Source organism: Grammomys surdaster, unplaced genomic scaffold, assembly GCF_004785775.1.
Source record: "Grammomys surdaster isolate TR1022 unplaced genomic scaffold, NIH_TR_1.0 797, whole genome shotgun sequence".
NCBI classification, from domain to species: Eukaryota; Metazoa; Chordata; class Mammalia; order Rodentia; family Muridae; genus Grammomys; species Grammomys surdaster.
In genome coordinates this window covers 527,989-549,091 of record NW_021605216.1, presented here as the reverse complement: position 1 = coordinate 549,091, position 21,103 = coordinate 527,989, and the positions used below count along the sequence as shown (strand labels likewise).

The window sequence follows — 21,103 nt, the reverse complement described above, 5'->3', positions numbered from 1 at the left end:
AGAGAGAGAGAGAGAGAGAGAGAGAGAGAGAGAGAGAGAGAGAGGTGTATTTGTGAAATAACTGGTTTCTAAATTTGGTACCTAACTTCAGCAGGAAGTTAATAGTTCTAGTGCACTGTGGTCTCTAATTTGGATTCCTGTTTATTCTGTTGACAATAAGTCTTAACAGCCGTTTTCTTCAAAAAGTCTTTTTTCATTAAGGGGATGGGTGGGGTGAGTGCACTTGTACATATGTGCACAGGGATGTGAGGGCCAGAGGTCAGATGTTACTCTGCCTTGTATTGTCTGCCTTGTTTCTTGAGACAGGGTCTCTCACTGAGACTGGGGCTCAGCGTTTAGGTCACGCTGACTAGTGAGCCTCATGACTCCTTCTGTCTCTGCCTCCCGTTCTATCCTTGGGTTATCACTGTGATACCAAGGCTGGCTGCTTGCCATCTGATCTGTTTCTCTCTGTCTGTCTGCCCCCCCCCTCTGGTTCTGGTTTTCTTTTTTCTTTTCCTCCTGCTCCTCCTCTTGTTCCTCCTTCTCCTCCTCCCCCTCCCTTCCTCCTCTTCCTTTTTCTCCTCCTCCCCCTCCTTTTACATGACTTCTAGGCACTGAATTATGGTCTTCATGGTTACATGGGAACAACTTTGTGGACTAAGCTAAGCCCCACTCCCCATTCTAGTTCCCCAGTTTACATGTGTCCTCTAATGGGTTCTAAACCATGGTTCATGAGCTACATTCAGCCCAGTAGTAAGTTGTGGCTTGTTCATGGCTGGCCCTTAGTTAGATGTCATCGTGTTTAAATGTTAGTAGGCGAAACGCCAGTCGTCAACATTCTGGCATGGATGAGGAGGGTCTCTTGAGGCCCCACCCCCTAGCTGAGGAGCTATTGACAGTTGATAGCTGCTAGAGAAGGGGGAGTCATTTGTCCTTGAGGGTGTGGCTATTGGCAAGTTGTCCATGCTCCAGTGGACACACCCCTGTGAGCAGCACTAATTGGATTCAGTGGGTTATTAAAAAAGAAGGCATGGAGGTGGGAAGGAGGGGGTATGATGTTCAGGGAAGTGAGGGGTGGGCGCTGGAGGGAAATGTGGCCAAATTACATTGTATACATGTATGAAATTATCAAAGAACAAATAATACAGTCAAAGAATAAGTTGTTCATTAATTCATCTTTTTAGGAAATGTTCTTAGTTTTGGTCTTTTGGGGTAAAAATCTGAAAGTCTGGCAACTAGACTCAAGTATGATTACCATAAAAATATGTTCCGGGTCCCCTAGCAGTGGCCCCTCTAGACAAGCCCCCATCTCCCTCCAGCTCTCCAAACCCTGCCATGCTCTGTGGCCTAAAGCCTGGAACCTCACCCTTTGAATTACCAGTTTATGGGAGTTTCGTGGAATACCCTTGAAAACTCGGTGACGAGATCCTAGGCTGAGTGAGTGAGTTGTGGCTGAGCCTTGTAACTCACAGACTGTGGTTGTCAAACAGACCACGTAAGCTTGTATGCAGACTCCTGCTCTATCTCACCAACATGGGGGTCCCTTGCTTCTCTCTTGGTCTCTGAACTTGGACCCCCTATGTCTAGTGAAGCTCGCTCGTTGCTAGGAGGCTATAGGCGGTAGTTTGTTCACAGCTGTGTGGACATGACCTGCCCTGTTTTCTTCTCTGCTGGTTGTTAGCCTGCTCTGGTTTTGCGTTCCTATATTGGGGCTGGATCTTGCAGGAAAGTGAGGATAGCTTCCGCAGCAATGGGTGACTCAAATGTCCCAGAGTCATTCTAGAGTAGAGGACCTATGTGCGGTCAGAATGGAGTCCCCAGCAGGTACTGGGGGAGGCAGTTCAGTTGTATGCAGCCATGTAGGTCTGAGTCCAAGGCCCTTGGATGTAGTGACCACAGTTGAGGGACTTCTTCCCCTGGGGGCTTCTGCCACAGCTGGTCCATGGGGCAGGGGAAGCTCCAGCGGGAGCCTTGGCTTGGAGTGGTCACAGTCTTGGAACAACAGCCTGCCCTGTCTTTGCACCCTGGTTTCTTAACAGAGATAGTAGTGGTCACTTATTGAGCTAGTCTGCATTTGACAGTGTGACTACCTTTCCTCCACCCTCTCATCCTCCAGTGAGGGGGAGTTCTGCTTGTTGTCACTACACAGACTGGACAGCAGGCTGAGGATGCCTAAGTAACTTCCGGGCCTGGCAGAAATAAGTCACAATGTGGCTGCTCCTACTTAGCTCCTGGCTCCCAGATTTGTGCTCCTAGCTGCCAAATTTGATTGACTCCAAGGGGCGTCATTTCACCTCTCTGCCTGTAAAATGGAAACTGTGTCCTGGTACATGAGCAGTGTACAGACAGGAGGGAGTGGACGGCTTCTCACTCACGGCTCTTCTTGCCCTCCCCTCTGCACAGTTGTCTGAATCTAGTACTGGGGAGTTTTCTTGCCCTCTGGGGAGTTTTCTTGCCCTCTGGGGTACAGATCCTGGCCCCTCCTGTCCCCAGCCTGAAGCCTGCTGCTCTCCAGCTCTCCTGGCAGCAAGAAAAAGAGCTGACAGCTCCTGCCAGGGCCTGAGCCAGGGAACAATGGTGGACATTGAGAAGGCCGCCAGGTGCCAAGCCAGAGGTAAGAAAGGGACATTTGATTAGTTTCAACTCAAATTGTCAGGTTCTGCTCTCTTTCTCCGCGTGCAGCGGTTAAAGGGCACAAAAAAGGTACGGCTTCCCTCCTTGGGGCTGGTGCCACTTCCTGACTGGGCAGCCATCTTAAACCTGAAGCTCCCAGAGATGGGAGCTCACCCCACTTCCCTAAGAAAATTCCTCGGTTCTCCACTGTGGCTCAGGGTGACAAAGGATCTCTCAGTTGCTCTCCACTCAGCTTTTCTGTCTCTCCTCAAGTGTTTCCTTTCCTAGAAAGCCTTACCTGACCATTCGAGGAGGAATTCATCTGTGTCTTGGAAGTATGTGTAGAACCTACTGTCTGGTGCTAACCCCATGCACCTTCAGGCTCAGTGGAAGAAAGTCATGTTTTCCAAGCTGTTTCAGCCAGAGCTCTGTTGGGGAGGGTTTGGATGGGGGCGGGGGTTAGAGTGGATGGTGATCCCAGATTGTTGGTGAGCCTACACTCCATCCCTGGGAGCTCTACTCCCAAACATGGCCATTGTGTCTGGGGGTAATTTTTCAGTCAAGAGATCCCCTAGGCTTGTGGATACTCTGTTTTCTGTTGCAGCTACTCAAATAATGCTATTGTAGAATAAACATGGCTACCTTGTGAGTGAACATGCTGTGTTCTAATAGAACGTATCTTTCCAGAACAGACAGCGTACTGAGCAGGCAAGCTCTGGTTTGCTGGCCCCTGCTATGATCTCTTCCTGATAGAGGAGCCCCAAATTGACAGATGGAAGCCTTCAGGGATTGTATGACCTTGGCCTGGCCCCTAACTGTGCCTCTTTTGTAAATTGTGCTCACTGAGAGGTGTCTTGAGGGTCTTGCCAGTCCTGGACACGCAGTGAGGCCCCAAGTTCTCCCCAGTGGATCTGGCACCATTGTAGCTGAGCAGAACTCTGTAGGGCAAACCAAATACTGCCTCCCGCTGATGCCCCACCCAGTGCCTGCCCCACTTTTCTAAGATCATAGCCCCAACCCCACCCTCCTGTGAGATCATAGTCCAGTCCATACATACAGTCTGAGAATGTCGCAAAAAGAAATCGGAGGCACCTGTCCCTCCTCTAAAACTCTAGTAGCTTGCCAAGGCAGCACCCACAATGTACTCAGTTCTGTTCATCTCTCCCGACCCAACACTCCAGCTGTAGTGGACGTCTTAACATACCAGACATGTGTCTCCCCCCATGACCCTGGATCTAGAATGCTTTTCCCAAAGACTGGTGTATGACTGGGTCATGATCGTCATGAGGTCTCAGCTCCGATGTTACCTCAGAGAGACCACTCCCCCTCTCATCTCTCTGCAGTGTCTCAAACTGAATTGTCCGTACTACAGTTCAGTTGACTAGCATGGCCTCACTTGTCATTTCCTGGTTCAGGTTTCTGTCAAGCACCAGGAGGGTAGGTACCTTGCATATCTTACTTACTGCTGCTTACGTGGTATAGCACATAGTAGGTGCTCAGACTGTTGGCTGAATGAGTGAATGGATGGTGCATACTTTTGTCTCGAGCACACTCTCCTTGCACGTCTCGTGGACATTCTGGGACCCTGGTGCTGGGAGATGCTGCACACTTTCCTCTGGGACCCTGGTGCTGGGGGATGCTGTACGTTTTCCTCTGGAAAGAAGAGGGAAGAGACAGCCTTCCTTCTTCCCTGGTGAGATGTGAGGGCTTTGAGAGTGTGAGCTCAGAGTAGCAGCCAAGGATTGTTGGCGGAGCTTGGAGGAGCCCTGGCGGGACTCCACTTCTCTCCCCCAAGCAGTCTCCATCCTCAACCACAGGGCTTGCTTGGTGGTACCCTTGCCTGAGAAAGGTTTGATGTATTCCCTTCAGACGTTCTTGGCAATTTGAGATGCTTTCCCTGGGCTGGTATTTTTCCTGCTTGCTTCTTGGTGGCGGGAGAAGGTGTTTGCTGCAGGTGGATCTGAATATCCTGTCAGTATATGGTGGGGCTCTGAGGAGAAGGGCTCCTGGCCAGGCCCAGGATTTTCCTAGGTTCACTGACACATAGATTTGAGCGAGGGTCAGGTTGGAGGTGTTAATATATCTCCTAAGTCATGGATTAAACTCCTAGGCCCCACTACCTCAGAAGGTGGTAACTGGATGCGGTCATGCTGGAGTGGGTACGTTCTTCATCCTGCTTGACTGATGGGGCTCTTTAGAAGAGGTGAAGAGACACAGAGGAAAGAGAACCCTGGGAACCTAGCGGTACGATAAGCCAGAAACACCTGGCCTGCCCAGAGCCATGAGTAATAAATAATCTTAGCCTCTTCCTTTTACTTCTGCTCCGTTTGAGTTTATAAGAAAGGTTCTCTCTTGAGAGAACATAACGTGTCACACTGAACACATGTGATCTTTAACTAAAGCCATGCTCCTGATTAAGATCAATAACTTTCTCCATCCCCCCTCCTTCCCTTTCTCCCTCTCTGCACTGTTTTGTTTTGTCCCAAGTTCGTACATTGACTGCAACAAAAAATTTTCGTTCTGGGTCCTCGCTAAATTGATCTGGAGGATTTCTGTGTGCTAGATACAAAAGCCACCCCTCACCCCACTTCCCCACCTCTCCACCTACTTCAGAGCTCCCAGCCTAAAGGAAAACACAGACAGGTTCTGGGTGCTGCCTGGGAGACCAGCATCACACTGTGGGGTACTGGGAGACAACACTTGTCAAGGTCAGAAAGGGTTTCCGAAAAGAGATGATGTTTATGTAGGCCCAGACCATCACAGTGTATGCCTAGTGGGACTGCGTCTCCCAGGTGGCAGAAAGGGGACCTTGTCCCAGCAGCAGCGGGGAAGGCAGTAGCACCCTAAAGTACATGTGCCTGGAGAGGTTGGATCTTAGGCTCTGACTGCTGGCCTGGGAGACTGGGAAGCTATAGAATGGTTAAGGCACAGGATGACTGGAGAGAAGCCATGGCTATACAAGAAGAAACTGAGGCAGAGACCAGCCTCTAAGGTGGAAAGAGTGAATCATTTCATTCATCTTGCCGTGTCCAGATGATAGTACTACAGCCATAGCACTTGTCGCTTGCGGTCTCTGAGGTCCAGATGTTGGTGACACTGATTGCTGCTAGCTGTTTTGCCAGGTGTGGTGATAGGCTGCTGCTGTGAACAGACACCATGACCAAGGCAACTCTTATTAAGGACAGCATTTAACTGGGGCTGGCTTACAGGTTCAAAGGTTCAGTCTGTTATCATCAAGGTGGGAAGCATGGCAGTGTTCAGGCAGATATGGTGCAGGAGAAGGAACTGAGAGTTCTACATCTTGATCTAAAGGCAGACAGAAGACTGCCTCCCAGTCAGCTAAGAGGAAGTTCTCAAAGTCCATCCCCACAGTGATGCACTTCCTCCAACAAGGCCACACCCACTCAAAGGCCACACCTCCTAATAGTGCCATTCCCTGGACCAAGCATATTCAAACCACCACAGTGTGGGAGGTGCCGGCAACATATTATTGTGGTCTGAGAGGCTCGGGTGCAGTATGGGATACTCAAGATATTCATTGGCACATGAGAAGCAAAGGCAGGTATGGGACTGAGAGACACTGGCATGTAGGCAGAGCTAGATTCGTGATCTAGAAAGATCTGTCTTCTAGTTCCTGGAGCAGAAGAGTGCCCAGTCATGAAATCATGTGGCCAGATTGCTTTCCAAACATTCTGCACCTCAGGAGTTGAATCATGGATCTCTCTCTCTCTCTCTCTCTCTCTCACACACACACACACACACACACACACACACACACACACATTGAAGCCAGGTGAGTCAGAGAAGCCGCGGGACCTGATGGCTTGTCACAGAGCAGCTGTGCTAGCTGGGTTCTGCTTCATTCAGCATGTCAGTCCCTCCTCAGCTTCTGACTCGGTACTGGATGTGCCCTAGGCTGGCTCTGCTAAGCACTTGACATTCCAAGAAGAAAGGATGCCTTTCCCTGTCCTTGAGGACAGCTAGACCGCTGGACAGGTCATTCCAGGGCAGAGCACTTGCTGAGCTTGAGTAACCAGAATATAGTATGCACAGCAGCCCCAGACTGCCTTCCCAAGCTGCTCCTCCCTCCTCTGTGTCCCTCCCCACACTAGTCTCATGTCTGTTGCTGTGATAAAATCCCTTGACAAGGGGCTGGAGTGATGGCTCAGCAGTTAAGAGCACTGGCTGCTCTTCCAAAGGACCCAGTCCCTCATAGCAGAGAAGTCAGGGGGCAGGAACTTGAAGTAGCTAGCCCCATTACATGTCCAATCAAGAGCAGAGAGAATGGATGCACACAGGCATGCTCAGTGCTCATCTCGTTTTCCTTACTCTATGGACCAGTGAATGGGCCGGGTCTTCCCACATCAACTAATATAATATTGGCAGTCCCACGCAGACATGCCCACAGGCCAGCGCCATATACACAGTTTCTTCCTCAAAACTCTTACCCTAGATAATTTTAGACTGTGTCGACAGTTGAAACTAACCACCACACTGCCTTAACCCTAGGCTTTTACATCCTTGTTTTTGTTTTTAAGCGACTTTGATTTTACTTTATTTTAGTGTATGGATGTTTTGCCTGTATGTGTGACTGTGCACCGTAAGCAAGCCTGGTGCCTGTGGAGGCCAGAAGAGGGCGTTGGATGCGGAGGAACTAGGATTACAGATGGTTGTGAGATGTCACGTGGACACTGAGGCTTGAACCTAGATCCATTAGAAGAGTAGTAACACGTGGGCTTAACCACTGAGCCATCTCTCCAGCCCAAAGGAGCTCCTCGTCCTCCTGTTTCCTCCTCCCAAGCTCTGGGTTTGCTGTGCCTAGTCTAACTCTAGGTTTAAGGCCACAGGTTTGACTGGGTTTGAGCTCCAGTTTGGGACGTTACTAGCTGTGTGAGCTGGGGTGCATGCTTTAATCTCTTCGTTTTCTCATTTTAAGCTGGGCATGAAAGGCTGGGAATGCTGCTCAGTGGTGGACGTCTGCCTTGTGTGCTTGAGGTCGTGGGTTCCATCCCCAGCTCCATGAATAAATAATTAAATAAAATAACGTGAAATAAAGGAGCTGCGGTCACAGAACCTGCTTCCTGGGCTTCTCGTCAGGATTTCTGTCCGTGTGTGTAGTGTGGTGTTTAAGTGCTCCGTTTGGAGATCAGGAGACAGTTGTGTGGAGTCGGTTCACCCCTGCTATCTTGCATGGCGAGTGTTTGTACCTGCCGAGTCATCTCACCAGCCAGTTATCAGACTTCAGTGAGCAGAGGCTCTGCAGTGGCCGTACTCCTGGAGTGTGCTGGAGCTCTTCCTGCTGGGGTGCTAGGGAAGGCAACTCTGAGGAAGTGTCTCAGAGCAGGCATTCTACTGGGAAGCCACTCAGGGAGCCGGGATGCCGCTGGTAGCAGATGCTGGTGGAGAAGCAGGCGATGTCAGATCCAGACCTGGAGACCTGCCTATGGCAAGAACCTGGTGCCAGGGGCACTACCTACCTTTGCTGCCTGCCCAGCTAGCATGTTGGGGCAATATGGCAACCCCTTCTTGTGCATTGTGCTGCTGTCCAGCCCCTTTTAGGGGCCACAGTGCACATATTACTATGAGAGGAAACGGGTTTAAAGGCACAGAGACAATAAATGTTTACTTCTCACGGGTATGGAGGCTGGAAGAGCTCAGCATGCCAGTGGGCTCTTTTCTGGTTTACAGATGGTTGAGCCCTTATGTCCATGAGCCTCTGAGTCTGTTCTTAAAAAACGCACTAATCTTATTCATGGGGACCCCACCCTTGTAACCAGTGTCCTGATTACCTCCTAAAGCCCCACCTCCAGATACCATCAAAGTGGCAGCTAGAATTTGAACCTGGACCTGGGGAAGCGTTCGGCGTGTACCACTGGCACAGGTGTCGTCTGTTTGAGGTCATTTGTGGGATGCCTGCATTGTATTACATGGCTGCCTTGCTGGGGCCTTCGGAGGCTCCTGTGATCAAATGCTTTTAGTTTTCCTTGTGACAAAAAGTACAGACACACTGGGGGAGGAATAAAGACTGTGAATAAGGCCGTGTCTATTCAGGTCAGACTCTGTCACTAAACAAGTTAATTTAAGAAGTTATTAAAAATGCATCTCAGATTTGGGAATTGAAGCTAACGGCTGGTTGACCCGACTTATTTTCATTACTTTGCTTCTGGTTTGTAAATTATGCCACTGCTCTCCTGAGAGTTCTTCATCAGCTTCCTGCTCTAGAATAGAGACCTGAGCTCTCTGCCCCAGGCCCCTCCTCCCCGTGCCGTCCTCCCCACCTCCATACTCCCCAAGTGAGGACCTCTTCTCACAGCAGGGAGTACTTTCTCCGTGCTTGAACACACATATGCACACACGCATACACCAAAACTATGCCTGTACCCAATATACGATGCATACACACCAAATATGCACACGTATGCCAAACATGGGCCACACGTGCACACACCAGAGATGCACACAAATGCCAAACACACACCAAACACACACATACACACAGACCAGACATACACACTTGCACACACTCACAACACACAAGTTCGCACACACTGGAAGCACTCCCATACGTCCAGTTCACCTTGCTGGTGCTGTGGTCCCTTTCAGAACTCAGCTCCGGTTCTTTTCCCGAAGTAGGACTTCCCTGGCCCACAGCCCACTTATGGATCTTCTTCCTTTTAAAGCTCCACGTCTTAGTTTCTACAGTCTTAAACTCAGGTTGTTTGACGAGTCCCTCTTGCTGTTAACTATAAACCCACAAGGACAGTAGCTGTGTCTGCTTCCTCACCGTTTTATTTCTCCTGTTTTACACAGTACCTGCCCCATGTCAGATCTTATGAGTGAGAAAAGGAATGAACAAACTTGGATGGTCTCCTGGACCAGAATTTTAAAAAAGGCGTAACTGGGCATAGAGTCAAAGGGAATGGCATCGTGGGCTCATAATCTCAGCACTCTAATGGTAGAAGCAGGAAGATCAGGAGTTCAAGGTCATCTTTGGCTACATAACAATTTCAAGGCCAGCCTGGGCTACGTGAGACCCTTGACTGGAAAAATAACAGGTGTAAAGAATGTTAGTGGAGAAGTCGGCAGCTTTTGGGTGTGGGCTGCGGTTAAAGACAGCAGTGTCGTGATCTCGTTGATGCCTTTATTCTTAGGAGGCACACTGACGAATGAAAAGTAAAGTTATTTCAATTTTCATGTGGGTCAGAAAAAAACAATTGGAGACAGAGAAAGGGAGGAAGGAGAAATGGGTGACAGGGTGGTAGTCAGGTGCCAGAGAAGGTGGCAGAAGCTGTTTATCCTGCCTGCGTCTTTCTGCGAGTTTAAAATGCTAGAGACTTGAGTAAGCTTTACTCTTTACTGAGGAGTAACTCTGAGAGCAAGCGGGGTACAAGGCACACGCTCATAATAATCCCAGCCCTGCAAAGACTCACAGGATTGCCATGAGTTTGAGGCTAGCCTAAGCTACATGAGGCCCTGTGCTGCCCCTCCCCACCCTTATTGTTTTGTTTTGTTTTTCCTTAAAAGGACAAACAGAAAACCACAGAGGAGCTGAGAACATATCTAAGTGGCTAGAGAGTTTGCCTATCTTGTAAGAAGTCCTGGGTTCCATTCCAAGCACCACATAAACGGAACATGGTGGTACAATCCCGCCCAGAACTCAGGAGATGGAGGCAGGAGGCTCAGGAAATCAAGGTCATCACAAAACAAAAAGTAATAAAATATAAAATCCCATGCGTAGAAGTGAGTCAATGAAAGAGAAAGGAGGAGCTGAGAGGAGGAAGAGAAGCCTTCAGTCCAGGGGCATACGTCAGAAACCTGCCAGCAGGCACTGTGGCCCTGGGTGGGCATGGAGCTGTCGCTTCCTGTGTAGGGATCTCTAGATCAGGGAGGGTGCGTTCTGTACTGTCAGACTCTGCCAAGATCTGTCCACATCCTCCTCTTTTTCTTGTGATGATTTTGGATTGTATGAAACCAGGTGGGTCTTAGATTTTCAGTCTGATTTCCAATTTTGTAGATTGCTCTTCCTCTGTTAAAATGAATAAATAAACCCCTCAGTTTTCCTGTTGCCCACCTGTTCTTGAGCACACTGCATTTCCCTTCTTAGTTATTCATCACTGTCTAAAAAATTATTCTCAAACATGGAAGCTTAACACACAAATATTTATTTGCTCTGGGTTTGGGTGGGTTGAAGATTCTGGCTTTGCTGGAAGGTTCTGGCTCTGGGTCCTATGAAATTATAGTTAAGAGGCCAGCTCAGTATGCTTACTTTAAACTGGGCATGGTGGTGGGTATTTGTGGTTCCAGCACTGGGAGGGTGGAGGCAGAAGGATTAGAAGCTCACTAGTCATCATTCCTGGTGACTAGGGAGTTTGAGGCTAGCGTGGGTTACACGAGACTCTGTGAAAACAAATGAGGGCTGGTGAAGTCTGAGAGCCAGAGTTTGATCCCTAGAAGCCATGGTGAGAGAAGAGAACCAACTTCTAAAAAGTTGTACTCTGATTGGTCTCTGTGAGGATGAGGAGGAAGAGGAAGAGAAGGCAAAGGAAGAGAGGGAGGAGGAGGAGGAAGAAGAAGAGGAAGAAGGGGAACAGGGGGAGGAGGAGGAGGATAAATAGGAGGTCAGGAAAATGGCTTATTGGTTAAAGCCCTTGACGTGCAGGTATGAAGACTACAGTGTGGAGTCCCAGGATCTGTCTAAATGTTAGATAGGCAAGGCACCCCACTTATTATTCCAGATTCTGAAGGCAGAGTCATGGGATCCAGAACAAACTGCTCCTGAGGACCAGCCATATTGATGAGCTCTGGGTTTGATTGAGAAACCCTGCCTCAGTGACTAAGGTAGAAGAGTGATCTGTGATGTTTCCTGACATCGACCTTAAGTGTTCACATACATATGTACACACACTCACATGTGTGCATGTGCACTCACACGTGTGTGCCTCCACACATGTAAAGCATGCAAGCACAAAATGAAACACACACAAAATGAAAAGTTTTTTAAGACATGGTGGTCATATTGCCGGCTTCTGGAGTCCTCCTTGCATTGGGGTGTCTGCTCCCAGAGGACATGATGTAGGAGGAAGCGTCAGTTGCTCAGTATATGGACGCTGAGAACTCAGGTCCCTTGGTGATGTAGCTCAGTTGGTAGAGTTCTTGCCAAGCATGTGTGAATCCCCAGTACTTTATAAAACCACCCATGGTGGCGCAGGATCACCTGTGACTTCGGTCAAGAAAGAAGAATCAGAAGTTCAAAATCATTCTCTGTTACATTGTAACTTCCAGGGTCTGTATGAGTCTGTTTCAGACAGAAATTAGTTAATTAATCTAGGGCCTTATTATTGTTTTGTTTTGTTTTGTTTGAGTCAGGGTATGTAGCCATGGCTGTCCTGGAACTCACTATGTAGACCAGGCTGGCCTTGAATTCAGAGATCTGCTTACCTCTCCAGTGCTGGGATTAGGCATTTGCTACCACAGCCCGCTAAATATAAAACCTCGTGCTTCAGCCTGTGTCTCTCCCTGTCTGCATCTGTAGTGTGTAGCTGGATAACACATATAACAGCTGTGTGTTACACTCATCAGTGCCCGGCACGTGGGAGGCCGAGGCCGCACCTCTGCCATCGTTAAGGGTAAGACTTGGCTTTGTGTCTTCAAGATCTTTGCATAAGTTTGACCAACCTCCGAGGTGGAGATGAGAGAAGCCAGCGCCAAGTCCAGCCTTCCAACCTTCATACGTAGCAAGTTGGATGAAGGGAGGGGACCAGAGTGATAGCCAGGCAGTTAAAAGCAGGGACTAACTGCCCTCCAGAAGACCCAAGTTCAGCTCCCAGCATCCTCTTCTTTGGTTGTCTCACCGCCTCCTGTAACTCCAGTTCCAGGGGATCCGATGCCCTCTTCTGGACTCTGCAGATACCTGTGCTCACATCCACAGATAATGCCCCCCACCCCACCCCTCTATACATAATTAAAAAAAAAATAAAAGTGAGAGATGAAGGGAAAATAGGCATGTGCAGGCTAGCCGTTCCAGCAGATATTGAATCCCAGTGTCTCAGCTCCATCCATGTGGATATATGACGGCCATCAGCATGCCTGCCCTTCACCTCCTCTGTAGGCCCAGGACACAGCAGAGGTGGATTTTTAGAAAGCTGAGCTGGAGCTGGCAACCCCCCCCCCAGAGTACTTTCTCTGTTGAGCAGAGAGCCCTGGCTGGGTGACAGCCTGAGTCAGGAGGGTGCAGGCGTGGGTTATATACAGTTCTGGAACCTCTCTGGCCCCTGGAGGCCTCTGACGAAGCTGTCCTTCCGGCAGGTGGAAGGCTGAGAGCTCTTAGGACCTGCAGTTACAGACCACAGCCTCAGGATCCTTCTTCGATTCTTCTAGATGTTGGAGGTATCTGGACGGGAAGGGCTTGGTGGGATTGTGCCTCCCTGCCCGCTGCCAGCCACTTACGCTTCTTATTAATAAAAATGCTCCCGAGAAGGCTGAGTTTGGGTGTGAATTCTGAGGATTCCCAGTAGCTCTCCAAAATCAAGAGCCAGACCTCAAACCCAGTAAGCGGTTTGGGGGCGGGGCTTCAAAGTTAGAATGATTAGATTCTCCTCTCTACCGACTTGGTGCCTGTGCCTGGGCAGGGTCGCTATGGACCCAGCCCAAGGCTTCACTGAGTAAGCCCAGAGGCATCGGTCAAGCATTCACATTGGGGGATGAAAACCCACCTTGAAAAACCCTATATCTTCCATGGTCTTTCTTCACTTCAGACTTAAACACTTCCTTTTTGAAACTTAAAAAACAAAAACATTTTTTTAAAAATTTGGTTTGGCTGTCGTTTAAATACATTCTGTATATCAAGTCTAGGTAAATGTTCCCTCAGCCATAGCCTGGCACAAAGTGGCAGAGACAGACCCAGCCTCCTTCTTGGCTGCCCAGGTGACACTCACCTTAGGTTCTCACTTCTTCTCCCCCTCTCCCCACTCATTGAAAAAAACATTTCAGAGAGCAGGAAGGAGAGGAAGGGGAGAGAGAGAGACAGGAAATGAGGACCACCCTTACCTTAGAGAGAGGCCCATCCCACTGAGATGAGGATAATAGCAATTCACTGGCTGATATGAGGCCGTGATTACCTGACGAGAAACTGGCAGAAAACCACCAGTAACTTCCATTACGCCACGGTGGGGCCTGAGGTACCATTGTCTACCCACATAACTGATGTAATTAAGAAAAATGAATGTCAGGGTCATCTTTAGCTACACAGAGATGTAGAGGGCTTTCAGGGCCGCAGGAGAGCCTGTTTCAAATACCTCTAATGGAGCCGGGGGGATAGCTCTGTTGGTGAAGTGCCTGCTATGCTGGCATGAGGAGCTAAGTTCAGACCCCTACATCTACATTTTAAAAAGGAAAAGAAAATAAGTATGATATCGTGTAGCCCAGGCGTAACCCCAGAGGGAGAGGACAGAGATAGATGGATCCATGGTGCTCACTCACCAGCCAGCCTAGGCTAGAGTTACAGGTTTAGTGAGAGAACCCCATTTCAGAAAAATAAAGATGGAGTGGGATTGAGGATTGACACCCAACGTGACCTCTGACCTTCCAGCCTCCCAGTGTGTGCCTCCCAGTTTGTGAATATGTATTAACATGGATGTGTGTGCACACACACACACGCATACACATACACACTCACACACACAAACACATACTTGCACACACATAATGTTGAAGGAATTGCTGACAGCTTGAGAAGCAGAGTTGAGGCTGGGAAGGGATCCCAGGAGGTGTCAGCAGGCAACCGTCTATGTGAGGAAAGCCCGGCCAGTGGCCTTCCCAGATCTCACCTAGTCACAGCTTCAGTAACTCCAGAACGTGGAGGTTACCTGCTCTCCCTTCCTTTTACTCCACGGTCATCTCTGCCTGTTCTTTCTGGATATGGACATAGCTAGGCTCTCCCTTACCTCTGAGCCTCTGAGAAAGCACAGGCTGTTCTTGGGTGACAGTGGCTTGAGCCTGTCACTCCAGCACTCCAGAGTCTGAGGCAGGAGGATCACTACAACAAGAGGATCACTACAAGTTCCAGGCAAGCCTGAGCTACAGAGTTAAGCCCTGCCTCATTCCTACTAATTAACTAGTTAATTCGTTAAGTAACTAGTTATTGAATGGATAGTCATGCTGTAGCATATGTTGAAGACCTGCTAACTGGCCTCCCGAAGGTCAGGCTTCTTCAGGGCTCTCCCCCCCCCTCCCCCCCCCCCTCTTCTTCCCCCCCCCCCCTCCTGTATTCCCAGCCGCTCCTGGGGGGTTAGGGTGTTGGTTTTGGCCCTCAGCCAGGGCACAGTGTGTCTCTCAGCACTGGACACCTGAAGGCCTTCATCTGCTCTAGCTGCCATGGCTTCTCTAGCTCTGGGTGTGAGGGACCTAGTGACTAAGTATTGTCTGTGACAGTATTATCACCTTCTCTCCTACCTGATCCCTGGTTTCTGCCACTGGGGCTTTTGTTGCTTCCTGTTTAGGGTATTGTGGTCAGAGAGGCAGTAGAGATCTGAGCTGGGGAATGTTGGGGGTCAACTCTGGCAACTCACATGGGTGCCCTGTGCTGGCCTTTGAAGGTTCCTTCTAACTCTCTTTAAAGGAATAAGGATAATTTTACATTATCTGAGCCCATAGTTTTCATGTTGCAAGTCATAGGGTCACTGATTTGGCTTCTGTCTAATTGAAGATTACTCTGAGAGGCCATGTATACAAAACATGCATACGTATCCCTCAGATACATCCACTGGCCACCAGGCTGGGCCAGGCTGTAACTCAAGGTAGAATGCCTGCTTAGAATGCAGGAAGCTTTGGATTCAATCCCCAGCACTGACTAGAACTGAGTGTGTTGGGCTCTATGGGATGGCTCAGTGGGGGAAGGGTCCTCTCTGCCAATCCTGATGGCCCGAGTTTCCTCTCTAGTACTCACATGGTGGAAAGAAAGAACTGGCTCTTTCAGGTTGTCCTTTGGCACACACCTGCCCACACACATGCATGAACATGTGCATTCAAATTAGATAATAATAAATGTAGAACTTGGTGTGGTGGTGCACACCTATAATCCCAGCACTAGGGAGGTGGAGGCAGGAGGATGAGGTTAAGGTCATTCTCAGCTATAAGAGATCCCGTGTCAAAAACAAAACCTACAGAAAACCATCACGCAGCAGCAAAATCCCAGTGCCTACCCTCGCATCCCCAAAACCCCCTCTGGTTAATTTCACAGTAAGCCATAAATATCTGAAAGTTAAGACTTCATAATAATAAAAAGCAACCTTTTCAGCCTACCAGACAAGAGGCTTCATTTGTGGAAGAGGCACCTGTTCTTCAGAGAGCCTGAATCTGACCACCGTTGGTGGTTTTGGATGGCTAGGCAGCAAGGCAACCCGATTTCACATAAGCAAGAAACTTCCTTGGCTTTTAACTTGTGAACGGAGACTGGATGATTCCCTTGTTGTATACAGTATCGACCCATGAAAGAAAACCTCTGCTGGCCTCCGGAGAAGGGGGCACCCTCCGCCTGCCACGGGTGGCCATGCTTTAATTATAAGAACATTACCTTTTACCTCCTGGTCAATTTGTTTCCCCGTGTGCTCAGAGGCTTAGTGGGAAGCTTGCCCATAAAATATCACCCCAACAAGTATTGAACGGCCAGGATGATGAATTGACCAGCCCTCGGCCTCCTGGAGAGCTCACAGCCTCGGTTTCCTCCTTCCTTCCTTCCCTTCTCCCCTCCTCCCTTCCTTCTCTTCTCCCCTCCTCCCTTCCTCCCTTCCTCCCCTCTCTGAATCTACCCCCAACCCCACCTTGCACCTCTTCTGTCTGTCCTGCTCCCACCTCCAGCCTTTTTTGAACAGCACAAGCTTCAGCTGGAGAGATTCTGGACAGCCTTGTCTCCTGGTCACCTCCGGCCCCAAGATGTGATGGGGTGGCATGCTAGCTAGCCCTGTTGCCTCCATGTGTTTATGTTGAGGCTGGGGTGGGGATGAAATCTGAGGCTGGGGATGGGAGCCTCTGGCTCCCTTCTCTGTGGAGTTGTCTTCTAAGTCTGTTAGCCTCTCTCTCAGCAGCCATCCCTAGCCCCTGCTGTGCCTGTCTCCTCCTCTCAGGGTGGAAAATCAGATGGTGGAGAAGGTGGAGAGAACTCCCCACCCCCACCTTGCCTCTGAATGAAGCAACATCAGTAAGGGGACACAAACAGGATAAACTTTGACCTTCGTCCATGAGGGCTCAGCAGCCAGGTGTGCCTGGTCTACATCTTGACCCTGTCACTGTCCAGGAAAGGGAAAGTGCAAAGGAAGAAACTGCCAAGAGGCTGGGCTTTTAAAAACCCTCAGCCTGTAATGGAGATGATAGTTTCCAACTTGACAGGCTTGTGCGGATAGGTGGGCCCCGTGTCTGACATGTTGGACAGCTCAGAACCCAGTGTTCTGCTGAGATCCTTCTCTCTTGAAGGCATGCTGCTTATCTGGCCTGCTTTGTTGTGAATCAAAACGTTGAGAGAGGCAAAAGGAAGAGAAATGGCCTTCTGTGCACCCCCTGCCAGCTTTCTCCTGACCCAGGCCTGACTCTCCAGTCTATCCAGGCTTGTAGTCATGGTCAACATGATCTCAGCTGGCCAGCAGGCCTCCCCCAGCTCTTAGGCTCCCCTGTCATCCCAGAGTCCTCCCAAGCCTTCCTAACCTAGGAGAGTGTCTCCAGAGTTTCGTCTGAGTCCTTCAGAGACATTTAATTAATTACAGTGGAAGTTGGGGATCGGGAGCATAGAATTTCTCCCTCGCCCCGTGTCCAGCTGTCTCTGAGTAGGTACACAGGTTCAGTGTCTTGTAGAGTGGGGACTCCAGTTTTACAAGAGTACGATGACGTGGTTACAAGGCATGATGACAGAATAGCAGGAGCCTTAGAGTGCTGGCCATAAGCAAGTTCTAATTGAGATGGAACTTACATTCCCTCATGGCAAGAATGAGGGCTGATACACTTCTGAAAGCCTTCTAGAATCTTCTTGCTTTTGCCACTTGCTGCTTTAAAACCAGCTTACAGCTTCCACTTTGGTTCCTGAGCCCAAGGGAAGGAGGCAGCCCATGGCGGTGGCAAGAGAGGAGCGAGGCTAGGAAGGGGAGAAAGGTATAGGCCAAAGTGTCTCCTCTCTCAGCCCTGGGGTTCTCCAGCTTGGAAGAGGCAGCCATCCTTGTGGGACTTGTGTGGAGAAGCCTGAAGCCTGCAATTTTCCTTCACCCTGCTGACCACCACTTGTTCTGTTTGATCTTTGTGAAGAGTCCACTCTGTATGTCAGCATTTTTTGGCATTACCAGAGATTGGATCCAGGCTCTTGAGCCCTCTAGAGAATGGCTTTGCCACTGAGCCATGGTCTTTCTCTCCTTCTTTCTTCCTCTCCGGTTGCTTTCCTGAAATCTTGTTCTGCATGACAACCACAGCCGTCTTCCAAAGCACAAGTCTGTGCTTGTCCCTTCCCAACTCCGAACCTACTGCCGGTCCCCATAGCCATTAGGATAGAACCCAGAGTTCTTGCTGCTCAGGCCTGGCAAGATCCAGCCTCTACCACTGTCACCAGCCTCTTCTCCTGCTGTCCCCAGCTTCTTCTGCCCCAGCCCTGTGCTCCACCTATTGCCCAAGCTGGGAAGGGCTTCCACCTTAGACAATCCCCCCCCACCCCCCTGCCCAGGTCCTCCACATGGCCAGATCCCTGCTGAGACACTGCTTTTCTTAGCAAATGTTTCTCTGCTGTCATTCAGACTGCATAAGTGGCCTCTGAGTCCTGGGCTTGTGGATGTGCCCGCTCCTCCTACATCCCAGCACAGCCAAGGTGACCTTGGCAGCATCTCCTCCCAGCCCAAGGGTGCGTGTGCTCCTGAGGGCTTTACATTCATGCTTCACTTCCTGCCGCAACCCCCACCTCTAGCACCATGCCAGCCAAGCCACGGAAAACAGGATGGAGTGTTACCACACCTAGGAACCAGGCACCTGTCAGACTTGCACATAGCTTTTGGGCCTGTGCCATGTCCTACCTGCTAGAGACAGAATTCAGAAAGAAAGGAAGGAAGGAAGGAAGGAAGGAAGGAAGGAAGGAAGGAAGGAAGGAAGGAAGGAAGGAAGGAAGGTCCAGTGTTCACAAAACTGGTACTTGACCTAGAGGCAGACAGTGACTTCAGTATGGTTCTAATACGTATCTCCCTCCCTGTCCTTCTTGTTCTCCTTCACCTCTCATTCCTCATTCTCCCCTGCCTCCCTTCTGTGCGCCCCCCCCCACACACACGTGAGATGACATAAAGGCCTGATACTTCCCACACTCCCACAGTATTGATCTTTGGGAGAGTGTCAGGAAGTGCAGGAGAGAAAATTTGCCTCCTTGCAACCTCAGTTCTGAACAAGGGATTCTTGGCAGGTTGTTAACTTCCTCTCTGTAAAAAGAGCTTCGCTTCAGAACACTGCTACTTATTTTTAAAACTCTGAAGAACGACTTTGGTTCTGTGACTTGGGTGGTTTTTTTTTTTTTTAAATACAGGAAATTCCAGATGGTTTATTTTTCTGTCTGAGAAATTGTCTGTAGGGAGGAGAATGATCCCAAATTGTGCTGAGGGGTCTGTCTTGGAGGCAGGGCTCAACGTAGACAGAGTATGGTCAGTGCTTGCGGAGGTGCCAGACCATGTGGCCTTTCTGCATGTCTACAGGGGAGAGCCTCCATCCTCTTGTATTCCACCAGCTCCCAGGTAGTGGGAAGAGCCAGGCTCTGCACAGGAAAGATCTGGGGTGGAGGTGGAACACTCAGAACACTGAGGGTGAAGGGAAGCCCTGAGGAGCCCAGCAGTTACATTTCCTGGAGAATTTAGCTGTGGTAAATACCTGTGTGCTGGGGGGCTTACAGCAAGGCTCCCGGACGTGAATGTGGAGGGTCCTGGGTCCTGAGAAAGACCTTCCACTTGAATGGAGGAAGAATTTTTCCAGAAATAAAGTCTTACCAGTGAGTGTCTTCCAAAGGTCATGAGTTCTCAAAGCAAGGGATATAATGAAGGCTGGGACCGTGTGTGTAGTAGGCCCATTGCAGAGTTCTGGGTAAGGAAGGGGCAGCCTGGGATAGGGTATGTACTAGCACAGGACACACCCTAACTGTTGGAAAGGGTCAGTGGGTCTTATGAGGATGGGTCTTTGGATTTTTCGAGACAACAAACACTTGTGGGTTTTGTCATAGGGACTTGCAGTGCTTTCTGAACACAGCCCTCTGTGTCTTTTGGATGGGCAGGTACTTTGAACCTTATTATGGAGATAGATCCACGACCCTGCAGGAGCAGAATCATTGTGACCCAACAGATTCGTGGGGCCAGAACAACTGGAGGCTAAGCGGTTCCAGAGGAGAACCCATAAGGATCAGATGCAGGCAGCTTCATCCTTGCCCATCACTGCCATTTAAAATCAAACTCTTTTCTTAAAATAGGACTCGGCATGGGGATGGGATGGGGTGGGGTACAGGAGGGCCTGGTGTTTCCCTGGCAGGTCCTGGTACACAATTCCACATCTTAAGAGCAGTGGAGTGAAAGATGCTGTCCTGTCCTTTTCCTGCACAACGCCAGGGCTCAGGGTACCTAAGGCTGCTTCAGAATGAAAGCAGGAAAGAGCTAAAGCCACAGGAACGCACCCTGATGGGGCTCTGTGGGCCTGGCAGGGACAGGAGCACTGAGGAGTGAGCCCCACCACGAAGCCTGCCCCCCGGAACTAATCACATCCAGACCACACTGAGGCTCTCCCCAGGCCACCGTCTGCCCATATTCCTGCTCTTGCACTCCTGGTTCCAGTAGCAGCCTTGAGCCCCTTGGGGGCTCTGCACACTTCAATGTCATTAAGCCTACTCCCCAAATTGTTCCCCCCCCCCTTTTAAACAAAAGCCTTTTAAATTAAGCTTAATAATTTGTATATGTAAGTGGGTGTGTGTTCCACAGTCTGTGTATGTGTGTAGGCCAGAGGACAGGACTCTAAACTTAAAGCACTTCTTTTCTCAGGTTTTCTCTTTTTGATAGCTTAATTGTAAGGTTCAAGCACCGACCTTGTAGGCAACCATATTGTATTGCAATGTCAAGTGACTGGGCATGCCTGTAAAGACCTTTGTGTAGAGGGACTCTGAAAGCCGTGTGCCTTTTGCCTGGCTTTTTTTTTCCCCCCTCATTAGTTAAGATTTCTCTAATATACCCATGGCAGAGAATAAAAGCTAAGCAAACCCAGACTTTTTTCTAGGTATGGACAGAAGCAATCAGGTATGCTCCATAGACATGAAAGGAAGAGGGAAAAGGGAAGAGGAGGCACCAGGAGTGTTCTGTTAGCCCTGGGCTTAGAGGAAGAAAGTGATAGTGGGTACGCCTTGACCCTTTGTCTCATCTAGGTACTGTCCCTTGGTCCACAGCATGAGCCACAAGCTGTCGTGTCCCAGACTTTGAGCTCCTTTCCAGCATTTGATATACTGTCTGTCTGCTTGACGCTTCTAAGTTGC

General features: G+C 49.6%; 1 protein-coding gene across 2 annotated transcripts in view; it reads left to right on the top strand.

Annotated features, from left to right (window-relative positions):
- The window catches only part of Galnt10 (polypeptide N-acetylgalactosaminyltransferase 10), a 152,446-nt gene that overhangs the window by 12,117 nt on the left and 119,226 nt on the right, over nucleotides 1–21,103 (top strand). The window contains exon 1 of one of the 2 annotated variants that reach the window (XM_028782511.1): nucleotides 12,911–12,981. The exons of the other annotated variant lie outside the window; for it this stretch is intronic. Within the exon in view, the coding sequence (XP_028638344.1) occupies nucleotides 12,973–12,981 (9 nt within the window). The 5' untranslated portion in view covers nucleotides 12,911–12,972. Of the gene's footprint in view, nucleotides 1–12,910; nucleotides 12,982–21,103 lie in introns of those variants that run through there. 2 annotated transcript variants of the gene reach the window in all.